The following is a 17,282-nucleotide window of genomic DNA, read 5'->3' as shown; positions in this document are numbered from 1 at the left end:
GTGAATGATCTCTCCTGTCCTTATCTCGACCCGCAAGCTTTTTGTTATATTTTTCTCTCCCCTGTCCAGCTGAGGATGCGGGAGTGATAGAACGGCTTTGGTGGGCACCTGGCGTCCAGCCAGGGTCAACCCATCACATTTCTGAATAGCAAAACAATTTAAAATCCAGATAATTGAAGAAGACTCATTCAGGTGCCGCATACCTTCTGATCGTGTAGGTATCTCATGATAGTGTTGCAATCGCACAGCTTCATGGACTCGATAGAATCCTGCCTGCGCTTGGCATCACAGATCCATTTGCACAGAGCCTGGTAGAGATCTCGGTAAGTTTTCAGCTGTTTGATCTGCCTTTCTAAATCCCATGATCTAGAAAAAAAACAGGGAAAACTGTCAAAATGGAAGGTGCATTCTCCTTCTCTCTCTTTAAACATTTTTCAGAAATAAGACAGTAATAAATTAGGTAAAACTATAGGAAGCTCTAGAAGGACATTCTGAACAAAAATTTCAAATAAATGAGAATTGTCCTGGTTTTAAGTCACCCAACATGGGTTTTTAGTGCCTCACTTTTGAGTAACTCTGCAATACACAGAGGCTGGCACTTTCTGTCAACTGAGGGATGGATAAAACCTTGCAGTGATAAGAATCAAGTTCACTGACTTCAGTACTCTTGTTCTCAGTTTTCACCAAAACAACCAGCAACAGTCAATTTTTATTAATAGGACTAGATTTTGGCCTCAAGTAAAACCAAAACAAACCACACCCCAAAACCCCACAATCAGAATATGCCTTCAGTTCAATAAAGCATTAGAAAAAAATTGTTGGGATTTTTTTTTACCTAATTTTTAGTGTTAATTTTTTAACCCTCAGGTATAGGGTATTCAGGAATAAGCATGGTTGCTTTGTTTGAGAGGGGAAAATGCTGACACTGTAAGTACTTAATCCAGGAACATTAGCAAGAATAAAAAAAATTATTAGAACAACTCCTTAGCACATAGGTTAGACATTTACATGACAACATTTTCCTGCTTGGTCTTACACAATCCCTTTTAAATTATGTTCATAGGTTAGACATTTACAGGACTACATTTTCCTGCTTGGTCTTACACAATCCCTTTTAAATTATGTTCAACCTGTTCACAGTTGCTCTAGTCTTATTGCCCTAAAACTCATCATTTGTCCTCTGGAGAGATGATTAGTGCACAACAGTTCTTTTAGACTCACTGTTAAGATGATCTTAGTAGCAACAGCAATAAGGAAGAAGCTATTAGGAAATACGAGCAAACCTGTTATCTATCTGCTTATCAGCTCTCTGCCAGCGGTCTATTAGCTGGGTAACTTTGTCACAGAACTTTCCAATGTCCATGTCATACAGGGTATATGACTGGCAAGACTGTGAGTGAATCTGAAGTGTTTTCTGCAGCTCATTTTCCAGGGTATTCAGTAGTGACTTTTTCATGTTTAGGTCTGCTTTCATTTTCTGGAGAAAAAACAAAATGCTGTCATACATTTTATCCTTGGGAGGATACTCAAATTTAACCTTCAACAGCATGCACAATGTGTTGGGATCTAAAGATTTTGTTTCTAATTAAGTAAGGTATGTACACTGATGTCAGCTGGACTTAATATATTTAAAGTGAAACACCTACTTTGGTAAAAAGCTTGACTTAGGAATGTGTTTAAAGTTAGACTCACTCTTATATAATTTGCTAAACCAAAGCCCTCTGCTGTCATATTCTGCAGCTAACCTTTCAGTTTCTCAGAACTATGTAGAGCAGTTACAAAAAAAAAAAACCAAAAAAACCCAACACCCCACCCCCAAAAAAACAGGAAGAGCCTGCCTTGTTTGTTCCTAGAAAAAACTGACTAGAAAATTTCACTGAAGTGTAAAAGATTCCTGCACTTGCAACAGCTGTAGAATCAAGCCTCAGGATTGGCATATCCAATTTTTAAATGTTATCTAAAAAAACTGCACAGATTGTGGGGTTTTTTCCTGTTTACATGTTTATAAACATCTTCCATGAAGATGTTTCTTCACACACACACTTGTTTGCGTGCATGTACTCGCATACTGTAGGGTATCACCAAATGGCATCTACCGTGCAGGCGGTGGTCTGCCTTGCAGCCCTGAGTCACAGGGATGACTGCATTCTTCAATAATATGCCCAAGCGTTTGGTTTTTTTTTTTTGTAGCTCAAATTTACACCAGCTAAGAACAACACCCAGCAACTGAACTGCAGCTCTCATGTAACATGATAAGAAGGTAACCTGGTTGTGCTCCATTCATGCCACCTACACACTTTTCCCTATTACACCTGAGAACAGGAAAGAATGGAAGAGTCCCTATTCTCCCAAAGGCTTTCAGTGCACAAAAGGACCAGTTCAACATCAGATAAAGTACTGGTTCTGCATGCCAACTTTGTGCTCAGCAAAGTAGTTACTCTTTGCCTTCTCCCCTTGTACAGGATGGATAGTTCTCACTAAGATTTGAAACTGACTCTATGGCAAAACCAGGACACACAATAATACTCAGATTTACTTGCTACAACTAGATGACAGCAAGGGCAATTAATAAGCCTTTTTGTAAGAAAGGAGGTATTGCCTTCAAATCTAGCTTCATATATGATACAAATCAACACATATAATTTTGTACAAAAATGGATTATGGAGACCTTCCATGCCACTGGCTTTGCTGTGGGGGCAGCAACAACTAGGGGATGGAAGAAGTAGTAACCCATACATTCCTTGAAATAATTTGAAAAAGCATTGTATGTCTATGTCATAAAATAGGACAGGATCAGCATTTCCATCTCCTGTGGCTTCAGAAGGGTTTCAACCAGCTCAATAGGCCAGTGCTGGCAGCTACAAATTTTGCCTTGCTGTGTCCTTGGGTCTTGGCCTCTCACCTTCAGACAAGCCCGGTAAGCCTCCACTTTATCAAGATCCAAAGGAACAGTCTCCTCTTCAGACAGTCTGATTTCAAAAACTCTGATCACATCTTCTGTTTGTAGAATAATCTGGAGCAGACACCTCAGTGCATTCAAGCTAAAATAAATAATACAAAACAAATCCATAATGGACTGGGACAGGAAAGGTGATTATTTCTAACTAATTGCAGATCATTGGTTATAGAGAATAGACAATACGGAAGAAATTTCAGTGATACCCATGATTCTCACTTTTTTTTTTTTTTTTTTAAGTCTTTCAGAAAAGAGAAAAATTCACATAAGTGTCTGTTTCTACCCACATGTACAGCATTTGTAGGAAAGAAGATGTAACTTTACACTGCTGGTAACAAAAGGCAGGTTTCTGGACCAAGAATTATGGAAGAAAGTGAATGATTTATTGCTATATTTATTGCTATAACATCGATTTTCTTACCTGTCTAAGTAGCCAGCAGAAACACCATTAATATTTTCCAGTTTTTGAAATAGGGCATTTATCTCTGACTGCAAGTACACATACTTTTCACAGCCTCTGAAGTTAGGCAGCAAGTCCTTATGCTTATTGAGGGTTTCAGCCATTATTTGAGAGTCATTCTGCACACCCTAAGGAAAGAGAATGCCTGATTTACACATTTTTGGTGGCTGAATGAACATTCTACAGCACATATGCAATTGGTATCCTTATCCAGATAGTCTGCTGCTATCTAACCAGCTTGACTGAGGACTCAAGCAGTGCCTGAGCTTGCTTTCTTCAAGGTAACATTGGACAGTTCTTTTTAGCACAGTCCACAACAGGTAATAGCTCTTTTTGAGCACCTCGTCCACTCTGAAACTCAGCTCTGTTGAAAGCAAAGCCCTTTACTGCCAGCTGCCTACTGCACTCAGTAGATGTGCCAAGGTCCTTCTGCTCTTAAGACCTTTGCAACCTCTTTGCCTCAGGGGAATTTCGCATATGCTGAACTTGTTCTCTTTTGTTCCTAATCTTCTCTCTCCAGTCTCCTTCAAATCTTAATGTCCACTTGACATCACGCTTTCTGTATTCTTTGTCTGACAGAATGTAACTTCTAAAATCCAACAGTCAAATTCTTCTACTTAGGAGCTAAACTCCAATCCAAATCATCATGGTTAGCTTCCAATTGAGAATTTTCTGCACAGGATGTGTGTCTTGCCCAGCTGATCAGAAACACAACTGCAGTATGCTCTGCAGCAGAGTCATACTGAACTTGAGATACTCAAAGAAAAACATCCACAGTTACCTCTAAATCCTTTATTCTGACTGAAAAGTCATGCACAGCCCCTTGATCTACTCCAAGAGGAGCTCTTTGAACCATCTGAATCTCAGCAGCTTCGATCTGACGCCGAAGCTTCTGAAGCTCCATCAGCAGCCAGGCCTCCTGCTTCTCATGTTCTCGGTTTCTCTCATTAACAATAATGGTGCTTGAGGAACCCACAGGACAGCTTTCAGTTGGGACAACTGTAAAACAAATTGGGTAAATGTCAACTGCCAGAGAACTGAGCACTACATATAGAAAGCCAATGTAGTGCCCAAGTGACCTAAGCACTGAATTGATCTGCAGAACTAAGAACAGGAAGATTTGGGCCCTTACGCAGCTGGTTCAAGGAATGAAATATCTCCTTCACAAAAAGACAAACCTGCTTCCTCAAATGCAGCAGTGAGATTTTGCTTCCTAATAACTGAAAACATTTCAGATGGACTAAATTCCTCTCATTTTCCCAGCAAGTTCCATGAACTTCGGAGGACTATTCCCAGGTTCACATCAAAGGAAGGAAGAACAAAACATACCCTTCCCTGTGCATGGCCAGTTTTGTTATGTTGGGAGACAGCAGTACAATTCTCAAAAAGGTTTCCATTCATAAGTTTAGGAGAACATTTTCACATGGAAAGAATACACCACCATCTGAACAAAGAAACTCCAGCAGTCCAATCGCTACAAAAAACAGGAGGACAACAAACCTGTTTGTGGCTGCCGTGACTGACTGGGCAGTTGTATAATCAAGGTTTGGTAGTGCTTCTGAGCATCAGTGAACTGAGTCTGGATCTTTCGTTTGTCTTCATCGCCAAACATCTCTGAGCCTTGGCTGTTCCTGAGGAATTCTTGATAATGGATCTCCAGGTCAGTTATTATTTTCTGGTAATCTTCCTTACGCATTGTTTTCAGCTGAATTGAGGAAGAAGAAAATTTTGAAAGAAGCAGCAATTGAGGAAGGTTTATGACTAGTTAGTCATTAAGGAACAAACAAATACAACTATATTAAAAAAAAAAACAAAACAAAGGAATCACATTTTAGAATAAAATCTAACCAGGCTGCCTCTAAAAGTACGGTGCTAAAAGTGGCATTTGAGCTAATCTGTTCTTATTATAATCATTTCATAACTTAAGAAATTATACATCTTACTCTGTCTACCCATTCCCTTGCATAGTGGGAACAAGTACAGCAAGTATGTAATAAAACCCCTCAACTAATCTTCCTGTTTATCCATACCATATTTGAATGGGAAAGCATGTTTCCTCTCCTTTAATAAAACCACAACTTCCATATATAACCGTTTGTGCAACCCAGCAAAAGGAAGGCCCGTGGTTTTGCAGAACATACATCTGCACAGGACACAGCAAGCACTGTTTGGGACAGCAGAGGGCAGGTCATGGATGTCCCTGGTCTACAGGTAAGGCCAGCTGGATTCTTACCTTGGCAATAGTCATTGCCCTGATTTTCTCAATGTCGATCATGCAATAATGCCAAGATACCAGGCTCTTCATGTTGATATACAGCTGGTTCCACAAAGCTAAAATAGCTTCATAGTATTGCTCAATTCTGAGATGAGAAAAGAAATTACATGGTCAAAATGTGCCTGTCCTTGCAGCATAGCTACAAAACATTCGAAGAAACATCCACCAGATGTGGAGTGTGTTAAGGCTTGTTCTCTACTTGAAAAAAAATCTTGGAAATTAATTTATCCATGACTTTCATTATTAGAGATGAGGAAAAACCTTGTAGAAGTTAAATTTTAAATATTTTTAGATCCCAACCCAGACCCCAGCAAGCTTCACTGAAGTGAATTTCCTCAAATCAAGGGTCTAGTCCTTAATCCCCCACCCTTATAGGGTGAGGGGGCACTCTGATCAAGGCACAGACCAGATTTTGTGATTGGTTGCTATTTTGAGTAAACTATTCTATCTACTCCCAGTGGTAGGTGTCCAAACCCAGGCAGCAACTCACTTGGTAGCAAGATCCACTGCTAACGGATTGGGAGGTGGGATGATAAGACTAACAGATGGCACCAGCATATCTACTCCTCCAGGGCCGGTCACCAGCCACTTGCTGCGCTCATTATTGTCCTTCAGGATACATTCATCTCCTTTGCGCACCGTTTTCTGTAAGGAATGCAGAACGACATTTTTTTCTTTAAGTAAGATGGGGCTTCTAGGAGAGACAGACAAGGAAGATGCATCTAGATCACAGAAGTGGGAGTGCTTCCCAGCTGCCAGGTCTGGGTGTGCATCTTGGCTTCACACTGGGCAAGAAATCAGTACAGATCAACCCCTTCTCCCTGAATCTGGTTTCCATGTGAAGAAAACCCAAGAAAACCAAGTGGGAGCCACAGAACACTCTGAGAGTTGCCAGTCCAGTTGATCATCAGACTTGGGGCTTGCCATGACAGATATCAAAGACTGAGCGTGACACATGGCCACAGTAAGCTATGCAACCATGTGTGTCTGTAGAGCTGGATATATATTCCTGTATGTATGTGAGCTGGAGGCCTAAGGATGCTTAGTGCTGCATCCATATTTGCAAAAGGACTGGGAATGAGCACAGCAGAGCTCGATCCACCAGCCCCAGCTGCCAGAAATCCTGACACGATACAGCCATGGGTGTGCCCATGGTGCAGGTTACAACCCACTCACATCCAAGAGGGGAGGCTCTTCCTATCATTTATCCTGACAGAACTCTATCTGCGTCACACCTCTGCAGCCAGCAAATACGGTTTTTGACATAACTAGTAAAAGGCCACAGGCTTTGCATTGATCTGAGCATGCAGGGACTCCAGACTTGTCTGGGCTTACCTTCATCTGAGCAGAATTTAGCTTGCTTAACGTAAGAGCAATTGCCAAGCAGTCAGGACCATTGCCTAAATTTGTTTAGTTTTGCTTATAGCAACAACAAGTAGTTGCTCTGTGTGGGCTGAACTTCTGTGACTCTGGAATAAAATGTGGTACGGAAGAACACAGACACAGAATAGATAGCAGAAACCCCAGATCGTAAACACAAATCACAGTGGCCAATTACTGGTCACTACAGGAGTGCAACCTAGCAAATCAGGTAAAACAAGTTTTACAGATAACAGAACAAAATAATTGGGTAATTGGGAACCAGTGAAGAGAAAGAGCGAGTAAGCAGAAAACGCATCTAAGCCTAGTGTTAAGAAAAAACATAGAAATAAACCCAAGCAGCCCCAGTACTGAGGAGGAAGAAAACCCACCATCAACGATTTCATACTCCATCCAGCAAAAAACTGGGTATACCAATGACTCACTGTACATTCCTCACCTTTTGTTAGATGAAGTGTTGACTTAAGGACCCAGAGGGACACTGGAAGGGTAAGCAATCACCACAAAAAAAGGTGTAGATGCTGGGAAGCATCTGTATAACAATTTTAACCCTATTACCAATGAGACTTTTTCTGTGCTAATTTGAACTATGAGTATTAATACTATTTAATGGGCTAATATTAATAATTTTGACTAGACTTACTAACCAACCAGAACCTAGCTTGTTTATTCATAATTGCAAGCAAGTCAGAGCTTTTTTGTCAAAGAAATTTAAACGCTGACCAAAAGCAGACAAAGGGGCTACACCTATCAGCTCAACAGTTTGTTTACTAAATCATTTGCCACGTTCTAGTTTACATGATGTTCATTCTCAGCCAAAAAGGGATACAATACCAGATCCTGTTTGTAGTCACACAGAGCCTTGAGGATAATGGGCTTATTACTCCGGTAGTCTGGGTTACGTGGCTTCAGCTGCACGATCTTCTTGGATTTATTCACCAAACTCTGCACTTGCCTCTTGTATTCAAGAATTCTCTCTCGTTCATTCTGCAAAGATTAATTGTATGTTAAAAATTAATTCTAAAAAGAAACCACATCTAGTTCCCACTGTTTTATTAAGAGAGGGATACATCTGGAGCCCACAGTAGGCAAAGCTTCCTTTAGCTCCAGTGGGATGAGTCTTTGGCCTACCATGTAAAACTGCAGTTTTAAAAAAAGAGAAAAGAAACATCAAAGTATCTTTGCAACTCTGGCAAGCTGCAAAGTTTGCAAAACTTGCAAAGCAGGTTTTTCATACGGATCTGCAATGTGGTTAAAGTGATGTGTAAGAAACACAGCAATAAACAGAAAGAATCTATTACAACATGAATGCTAACTGAAAAAAGTGGTAACTACACTCTCAAACCTGACTTCATCAATTGCCCTTTTACATCACCAACATTTTTTCCTCCAGTATATTCAATTTGGAATTGTAGTACCTAATTCATCATGAGCAAATAACTCAGCTTTTTTTGTCTAACTAAGGCCTTTCAAAGAGACTACAGTGATATAGCAACATGATGAATCATTTACTAAATGCACTTATCCTTTGAGGCAAAATCTATTCTACCACCTAAGAATGAAAGTCTTTCTTTTTTTTTTTTAATTTGTTAGCATGTCAGAAACTCGGGAATATGTTGGGCTCATTCCAGATTTAAAAAGAAATCAGAGTTCACAAACAGTATTACACAAATTAAAATAACACTGATCCATTTGTAGGCTTTCCTAAGAAATGGGCAGGAATATACCATTATGGTTTCAAGTTCATACAGTACTGTTTATAAACATTGCAGTACACCTGGCTTTACATCTGGTATCTGAAAAGGGCAACTGATTTCCAAGGAAAGCAGAACATAACCTGTTAGGTGGGTGTGACAGTACCTCCAGCTCTTTGATCTGCTCCAGCAAAGATTGCAGTGACATGCTTTTATCACAGATGAACTTCTTTCTGATGGAGTCTTGTAAGTTCTTCAGGTAGCACTCTGTGGCTTGGGCCTCTTCAAAGAACTACAGGAGAAAAGTTGTGATTTCAGTTGTACACAGCTCTTAGAAATGTCTGCTAAAAATCAGTGGGTTCCTGTCATGAGAAATCCCAGTTCACATCTAGTAGAATGGTACCATTTACAATATGGTGACAGTGTGTTATGCATAATTGTGTATGGATTTAGAAAGATTTTGGTACAGGGGGAAAAAAAATATCTGTGATGGGATTCACACTTTTAACAAAAGTGGCATGAACTTTCCACATCACTACTCACCTGAAAGTAAGCTGCATTCTCTTTCAGATGAACATCAATGCATTTGGTGATCTGAAGAATCCAGCTCCACTGAGTTTGTAATGTATCCATGTAGGCCTAACAAAAATAGTAATATACAGAACTCAAACCACCACACTGATCTCTCCCATATCTAGACTCAAGCAAAACTATTTATGCTCCACATAAATGCAAAAGAAAAAAATCTGCTGAAACAATTTAATGCACACCAGAATAATGTAACTCATGCAAATAGTTCCCCAACTTCTAATCATCTACCTAACTGAAATGAGTTAAATAACTGCTTGTGGGATGCAGAGAGAAATTTGTTCATGACTTGAATTTTGTTTGATCAGCATAAAGCCTGAAGTGCATGAACAAAAAGGGGTGAAAAGCACAAACAGTAATGCAAATAAAATATTTCAATTGCAAATTGTCATGTTCTCCTTCCAAGGAACATTGTCAAGCATGATTTTTTATGATGGCTATTTTTAAATTCAAACTTCTCAAGTAGTCCTCATGTATATTCTTTAGAAAATTACACACAACTTTTACTTCACTGCTGGAGCTTAAAAGGATCTTTAAGACAGAAACTGACCATAGAAGAAATATGAATGGTGATTTCACACAACATGGTAACAGTTAACAAAGTAAATACACTGAAAAGCAGAAAGGACTCTGTTTTCCTATTAGCTTCTTTTAGTTTCAGGATTCTTATGCACTCCTAAAACTATAAGAACTACAGCATTTCCTAATAAAATGAGATTTTCCAAATTGTTGCAGCCTTTGTAATTGAAAGGCAAATGTACACCAAGCTGTGAAAGTAAAAATGTCTTGGCTAAGCTGTAGAAATGCACTATGAATTTCAGCTGCAGAAAGTATTTGCACCTGGATTAAATATAAAACCTCAATAAAGGGTGTGGCTTTCTTCAAAACATGCCTACTAAAATAGCAGAAGAGCAATGACATGCCTTCCCACCATAGATTCTGCCACACTGTAGGCAACTCAAACGAGATAACAGCAATTTCAATACACTCAGACAACTCCCTAAGCCTCATATAAATTTTTACAGGCATCTATCATCAAATTTGATAGCAATGAGAGCTCTCCCAATAGCTCTTAAGAAGCCTGCAGTTCTTGCGGCCAGGTTTGTAGAGGAAGGTAGTAACATTTATTAGAGCATCTCATATAGCTGTATAAAAACGGACATACTTTTTGGCAGGCAAACCTTTCTCAGGTCCAAACACAGCATTTCATTTGCAGACTTTCACTGAGAACTTTTGCCACATACCAACGAAAGGAGCAAGTGAAATCACACGAAGTCTAACTCACCTCGATTTTGTCTGAAGCAGGGTGCTGGTTGAGCACTAGCTGGTCACTTTCTTGCTTTAGCTTATTGAGTTCTTTTTCTTTAAGCTCCAGTTCACTCATGCGTTTCTAAACAACCAAAACACAGCATTAAACAAGCCCCCAAACGTACGCAGCACAGGATGATTTACTTAAAATTTTCCAGGTAGTTGTGATAATGTAAAATTATCCTGCTAACACTACATATTCTATTCAGTGTACTGAAGTTAATTATGAAGACAGCAGAATCAAAGAAGGTACAATAATCTCAATTCTAGTCTCTAGGCTTACCGCTTCACATAGCAAAGCGGCAAAAGTTCTGCCTTTCCTAGGAATGATGGAAGCAAAAATGACTGCATCTTGCAACATCCAGAACAGCTGAACTAAAAAAAAAAGGTACCTCCTTAGTAGTGTGAACTTTCATTCATTTTTCAGTTTGGAGATCAGCACCAATATTGGTTAAAGAAATGCACATGCTCTATTTCCCTACATACCCACAGAAGACAAGGAGCAGTGCAAACTACCTCTGGCCATGTGCTCAACATGCTGCTGGCAAAACCATCAGAGGAAGAGACCAGTTCCCTCTGGTATAGCTTTACTTCCTGATGACAGACACTGGGGCCAAACATGGGGACCCTCTAACCCCTACATAGTCCTAACAGGGAGAATTAAACCACTTGATTCAAGTCCCTTAGTTTAGCATGCCAACAGCGTGCACAACCTATATGTCATTAATAGTCCACAGTGGACTGCACTTATAAGGCCAGCTTCCAAGGTCAAAAGAAACCATGACAACTGGTTGAATGGGACCACAATCTTCCAATAGATGTCCAATCTTGACTCAAAAGGTTGTCACACAGTACTTAATCCGAAAGTGTGGATAAAAATCCCCAGAAACTTCAAAACAGTGAAGAAATGCCCGTCCTGTGATCAGTCCCTCAGAGCCAGGCTGTAACTCTCTCACTATCCCAAAAAAGGACCCATGGAAAGCATGGGGAGGTTGAGCTGTCTTACAGAGAAGGCCTCCTGCTTCCTGGAGATGTCAGTGTTCCTGTCACTCCAATCATAGAGAAGCTCTTCTTCCTCACAGTCATTAATCCACATGATCTCTCTGCTGGTGGCTTGGATGAGGTTCTGGAATTGACGGAGCTGATCCATTCTCTCAAAGGAGTATTTCTGCAAGGAATTCCAGAAATTAGAAGCCATAAACACAGAAATGCCTTTGCTGGGTGGAGAAGGGGAAGCCAAGAGCACAGGGTGTCCTTTCTTTTTTTGAAAACTAAAATAATGGTAAAAATCGCACATCTATAAAACCTGTTGGCAATGGACAGCAGATAATGTGCCTGCGTTTATAGAGGCATGAAACCTGCTGGCAATGGACAGTGGACAATGTGTTTGGATTTATAGAACAATGGGAATCTGAAGTCAGCAGCTTCTGAAAGTTATTCCAAACACAAGTGTAGCAGACATGTAGGTAGGCAAGCAAAAAGGCACGGGGGAAAATACAAAACACCCGAACATTTAACCTCACTTCTACTTGCATTTGCTGCTCATACTACATCCCTGATGTTGTAGCACCTTTTGCACAGATGACACTTGATGAAAAGATTCCTTCTCCACCCTCACATCATAATACACATCCTGTTGCTTGAATGTGTACAGGAATCAGCTTCCAATCCCAAAGGGTTAAATCTACCATTTGCACAAGATTCTTACTGTATTTTACATGAAGATCCAAAACAGGGAAGGTGCACAGCCCTACACCAAATTTGATTGTAATCCCACCTTTGAGTAACTTTTTAAGCTTCATATATAGACTAACTTCATTGCTACATTTACTCCCATTAAGGAGGTAGAGCTCTACTCTTCAGCAGCTTAGTGACCAATTCCCTTCACCAGGTGCAAACTAGAAACTTCCTCGTGAGGGTAAGTCTATTATACACGAGGTAATGAATTAGTCTCAAGTTCATGACTCAAACTGAACCTTACAGAAACTACAAAGCACTGACAGTTTACTGCTGAACAGAATTATTTAAATATGCATCTGTCACTCTGTTGAAACCCGAAGTGTCCCTTGACTGTAACACCAGTGTTAATAAAGCAAAAAGAGCATTCATCATAGAGGGTATCAGAAATTAACACATCTCATGCTCACCAGCAGTCCTTCATATTCTTCCTCCAGCTGATGAACTGCAGCTTTCTCACGCTGAAACAGAGACAGCAAATATTTAGTGAGCCTTTTACAAGTTGCCTATTTGCTGATATTTCCTTTACAGTGTCAGTATTATAATGTTGTAACTACAGGTGGTAACCTGCAAATGTCTGCAAGAGACACAGGTGAGTAGCAAATCTGCACCACTGGAGGACCACAAGAAGTATAAAACCAAGGCTTGGACAAACTTACTTCCCTCAGGGATGCTTAGTACATAAGCAAGATTGCACATAACCCCTGTAATACCAACACAGCTCCCCAAACTGGATCTCTTTCTGTACCAATCTCCTAGACAGCTGTGGGGAACCAGCTAGTCCTAGAGCTAGCTTTGGAGATTATGAAGTAGTATAAACTATGATGTGAGCAGGAGGCTCCAATTTTTTTTCCTGTTCGTATGACTGGGAACCTGCACAACCTTGGAACTGGTATTCCATAAGGCCAGACTACCACCTTTCCTATTTGAAGAAGCAAAAAGGGAATAACACCCCTTCCACTCTTCAGCTTGGCTGAGAGATCAGAGCTCCAGAACAGAGTGCCTTTTCTTTAGATCCAACTCTCTCTCCTCCTGTCTGTGTGAGCAACTAACAGAAAAGAAGAATGGGAATGAAGTAAGCCTTCTCTCTCCTATACCTAGCTGCTGGGCTGATAGGAGAGGAAGTTAACCACTGCATTTTCAATGACTTCTTTATTCCAGCAACTTCTTTATTCCAATCACAAAATCCAGAGAGAAACAGAAGTCTCAGAGGGGCAAAAAAAGAAAAAGAAAACAAAAAGTCCACACGTAAGAAAAGCTCTAAGCTTAGCCCAGAATTTGGGCATTTTTCACAGAAATTTCCTCATTACTTAAGGCTGTACTAAGCACCCACCTTATCCTTTCACTTTCTTGTTTTAACGTACCTAGACAGAAAGCAAGAATAATCATTCTTAGCCATTCTTCTCACAAAAAACGTTGCAGTATTTATTTGCCAGCCTTGGTACACTACAACAAAGTGTTAAATACCTACTAAATTTTTAAAATTCTAGGGAAAGAAGTGGAACACAAAATAATCACGAAATAAAAAATATTAGAGTTGAAACTGATTGCTGTCATGACACCAGTGCTTTCTGAAAAGAAGCTGAGCTATTCAGCATTCTTTTTTGTAGTGGAACAGCAGCAAGTCAATGATATAAATTTACACCAAGCAACCTGTAAGGGAAGACAGTAATTACCAGATCTGTTTTGACTTTGTCCAGGTGCCAGCGATAGTCTCCAATGGCATTGTGAGTTCTTCTGTGGTCACCAATTTGTTGCTCAATGGACGCTGCATCAAACCCCCATTTCACTAGCTCCATTTCAGCCTAGGAGAAAGAGACAGTATTTGTACTTTCATTTCCAACTTTATTATCTAAATCAGAGCATCAAGGAATTGAACTGAAGGAAACACGACTATGCAGTAGAGAGTAAAACTGAACAAAGGGAAGTTCAGAATAGGGGGTTACAATTTCTTAAAATTGTCATCACTTAAACTGTGTGACAGGCTTCCAAAGTAGAAGAAACAAAGTAGGGAAAAATATTTAAGCTGCTTAAAATTAGACTAGATGAAGCACACTCAGTAGTGTATTTTCATCTGTTTTCTTTGGACCAAACTGTTCGTTTGTGTTCTACAGTATAGTTACATTCTTATCACTCTGAAAACAAATTATTACTTTACCAAACAATGCTATTCATGCAATTCATGTGAAAACACCCAGACCCAAGTTCTGTAGCCCAGTAAACTACATTTCCATCTTAATTATGCTCACATAAACTCCAATAACTTCAGTTAAATGCAGTCAAACTAAATGAAAAAACAGAAGATAAACTGAAATTATTATAGAATGTGTTGTCTTGCGTTTTGGCAACATTTATTGTAGGTTGCCAAGTGAAAATCTCTAAAAACAGCCTTTGAAAAACAGTAATACACCTGGATAATTACTAACTCAAAAACTACCTGACTGCAGTTCTTTGTTTCATTATTTTTAAATATTAAAAGCCACGGAATTCACAATTCAGCTCCTCAAACTCCAAATCCTCTTTTACGCTCTAAAGACACACTCCATTTCTGTCTGAATGCCTGTCTGCGCACGCACACAGTAAAGAAACAGGTATCTTAATCTTGGGTTGGGACCGAATTTAGTAATTACCAGCCTGGAGCTAAATCTCTAAGAGTCAACAGATGACAATAAAGCCTGAACCACACTCAAGCACAGGGGTTCAAAGGCACTGTTGAAAACGATCCAAGAAACAAAACCATTTTGCATTCAGCCATTTAAAAGTTACAGGACTTTGACCCTCCTCATTATATTTAAGCAGTCTAAAGAGACTGTGGCAACAGTGGCAGTCCTGGCTGGCTGCCAGTATGCGAAAAAAGGCTGTCTGGATTTCACTGCATTTTCCCTAATTCTGTACTGGAAATTTGACCAACCCTCCTACCACCTGATTCTCCTGTCAGCAAACCATCCAGACAGAAAACAGAAAAACACCGGCAGAAAACCACAGCTGCTCAGAACTTCTTCCCACATCTCACCATGTTACTAGGGGAAACATTATCCTAGTCCCAATGTGAGCAGGTAATGGGGCACAGCGAGGCACGATGGAAAGAAAAGGCATGATAGAAAGTTAAAAATAAATTTTCCCTTAAAAAAAAAATCTCAAAAGCCCAACAGGGAGCTAAGTGCTTACTGGCCCCACCTCAGCTTTGCCTTAGGGACTGAAAAAGGGAGAGGGGGAGAGAGAGAGAGACTTTTACTTTCACAGGAGGTTTTGTGTGGGAACGCAGCTATAAAGTACTTGCTTATGCCCCCTGTGCTTAGTGAGGGGTGCCTGAGCAGGGTGTCACGTGGCGTCTTTGGGAGGTGCAGCTTGTTCACTGTCCTTCATCGCTGGAAGAGTGCCCAGTGTCTGTTCAACATCACTCCTCAAACCATGGCAGGTCTGACAATTAGCCTACTCTCCCACAGTGGGTGCAGAGCAATTACATCTGCTGTTACTGTCCAGGCACAATGCTTATACATGTTACTACTAAAGGAGTGTATCTCCACTTCCCCTTCTTCCTCTAAAACATGCCACGCTATGGGAGGGCACTGAAAGACTAGACTATGACTAGCACTCACATAAAAGTATGGGAACGGTACAGAGCTCTCCCCTCCTCATCTGGTTTACACAGCAACCACCTGGCAAACACCATATGCAGATAACTATGACAGGATCACTAAGCAACCACCTAATAGAGAGAGATAAAAATAACGCAATTTCAATTTACAAGGAGTCTGCAAAGTATAACTTCAGCCACCTTGTTCCATCCTCCCTACTTGCCTCTCAGAAAGGGCTGTCAACCACAAACACCCAACTTTCACTTCAGCAGCACAAAAACAGACTATGAGCTCTCAACATGTGTTTTCTACTCCAGGTTACACCATCAACGGCTGTGCATAGGCAAATTTATTCTGGGAATGCAACAGATCACAACTTCAGCATTTTCACGTGGATTTTGGCAGCGAATTCCGGAAGTCTAGTCCTGTGGCAATCAGCTCTACCTTCTGGCTCCCACTGTGATAAGGATAGATTAGAGGGGGAGAACAACTGTAAAATATGCACAATGGTTAAATCTGTGAAGCTGGTCCTATCGGTGTAAAGGGTTAAATAAATACGAATCATAAAGGAAACCTGTGGAAGGAAGGAAGGAAATATCGAGCATAATAATCTCTAAGGCAAACATGCCAATGCCTTTTGTTATGTTAACAGCTGTGTCTCATTTAGCTTTCAAATCTAACTTCCACACTTCTTCCTCTGCAAAAGATGACCCCAAATCCATGTTCATATTTCAGTGGAAACTCACTATATGTACAATACTGGGGGAGGGGGGGAAGATGAACTTGGAATAATATATGAGTCTTATGTGTACTTTTAATTTTCTACTGGCACCCAAAACATTACTACATGTGAGGTGAAATTCATAAACAACACTAGGTCTTAGCAGTGTCTCTGGTTTTCCACAGATTTACCTTCTGCTGCCTCATCCAGTTTAAACATTCACTTGTGACACGTTTCGTGTACTCATCCCAACCTGAGCCACTCTGAGAGGAGTAGCAACCACCACCTTTGGAGCTGGCCCTCCTGGCACGGGGAACACTGATGGCTTTGTACAGGGCACGCATTTGCTCTTGAAGTTGAAGCAGCCTGAAAGGGAAGAAGCCACTTAGCATCTATGAAGAAAACACCCAGAAAACATGGAAACAATGCAATTCATCTCTCCCACTGGACCACCAAGTATTCAAAACAAAGCGCTGAAAGCACAGGCTGTGAAAAAAAACCAAACTGACTAAAATTTCATGGGGACAACCAAGGTGTGAAATGCTGTTATAAGTATATTACTGCAAGGCCCTTCTCCATGTTAG

The 17,282-nt window shown here is 40.3% G+C and overlaps 1 protein-coding gene across 3 annotated transcripts in view; it reads right to left on the bottom strand.

Annotated features, from left to right (window-relative positions):
* Positions 1-17,282, bottom strand: part of DSP (desmoplakin) — a 41,036-nt gene that overhangs the window by 11,993 nt on the left and 11,761 nt on the right. For all 3 annotated transcript variants that reach the window (XM_069809053.1, XM_069809055.1, XM_069809054.1), the window contains exons 4-19: positions 16,890-17,064; positions 14,076-14,204; positions 12,810-12,860; positions 11,669-11,830; positions 10,640-10,744; positions 9,310-9,405; positions 8,933-9,058; positions 7,907-8,059; positions 6,183-6,337; positions 5,651-5,777; positions 4,918-5,122; positions 4,199-4,416; positions 3,379-3,545; positions 2,904-3,042; positions 1,284-1,477; positions 204-366 (exon numbers count right to left, since the gene is read on the bottom strand). In XM_069809053.1, coding sequence (XP_069665154.1) covers positions 204-366; positions 1,284-1,477; positions 2,904-3,042; positions 3,379-3,545; positions 4,199-4,416; positions 4,918-5,122; positions 5,651-5,777; positions 6,183-6,337; positions 7,907-8,059; positions 8,933-9,058; positions 9,310-9,405; positions 10,640-10,744; positions 11,669-11,830; positions 12,810-12,860; positions 14,076-14,204; positions 16,890-17,064 — 2,365 coding nt within the window. The remainder of the gene's footprint in view (positions 1-203; positions 367-1,283; positions 1,478-2,903; positions 3,043-3,378; positions 3,546-4,198; positions 4,417-4,917; positions 5,123-5,650; positions 5,778-6,182; positions 6,338-7,906; positions 8,060-8,932; positions 9,059-9,309; positions 9,406-10,639; positions 10,745-11,668; positions 11,831-12,809; positions 12,861-14,075; positions 14,205-16,889; positions 17,065-17,282) is intronic.

This window comes from Haliaeetus albicilla, chromosome 21, assembly GCF_947461875.1.
Source record: "Haliaeetus albicilla chromosome 21, bHalAlb1.1, whole genome shotgun sequence".
NCBI classification, from domain to species: domain Eukaryota; kingdom Metazoa; phylum Chordata; class Aves; order Accipitriformes; family Accipitridae; genus Haliaeetus; species Haliaeetus albicilla.
Note: the sequence above shows the minus strand (reverse complement) of the source record. Positions and strands in the feature narration are given on the sequence as shown.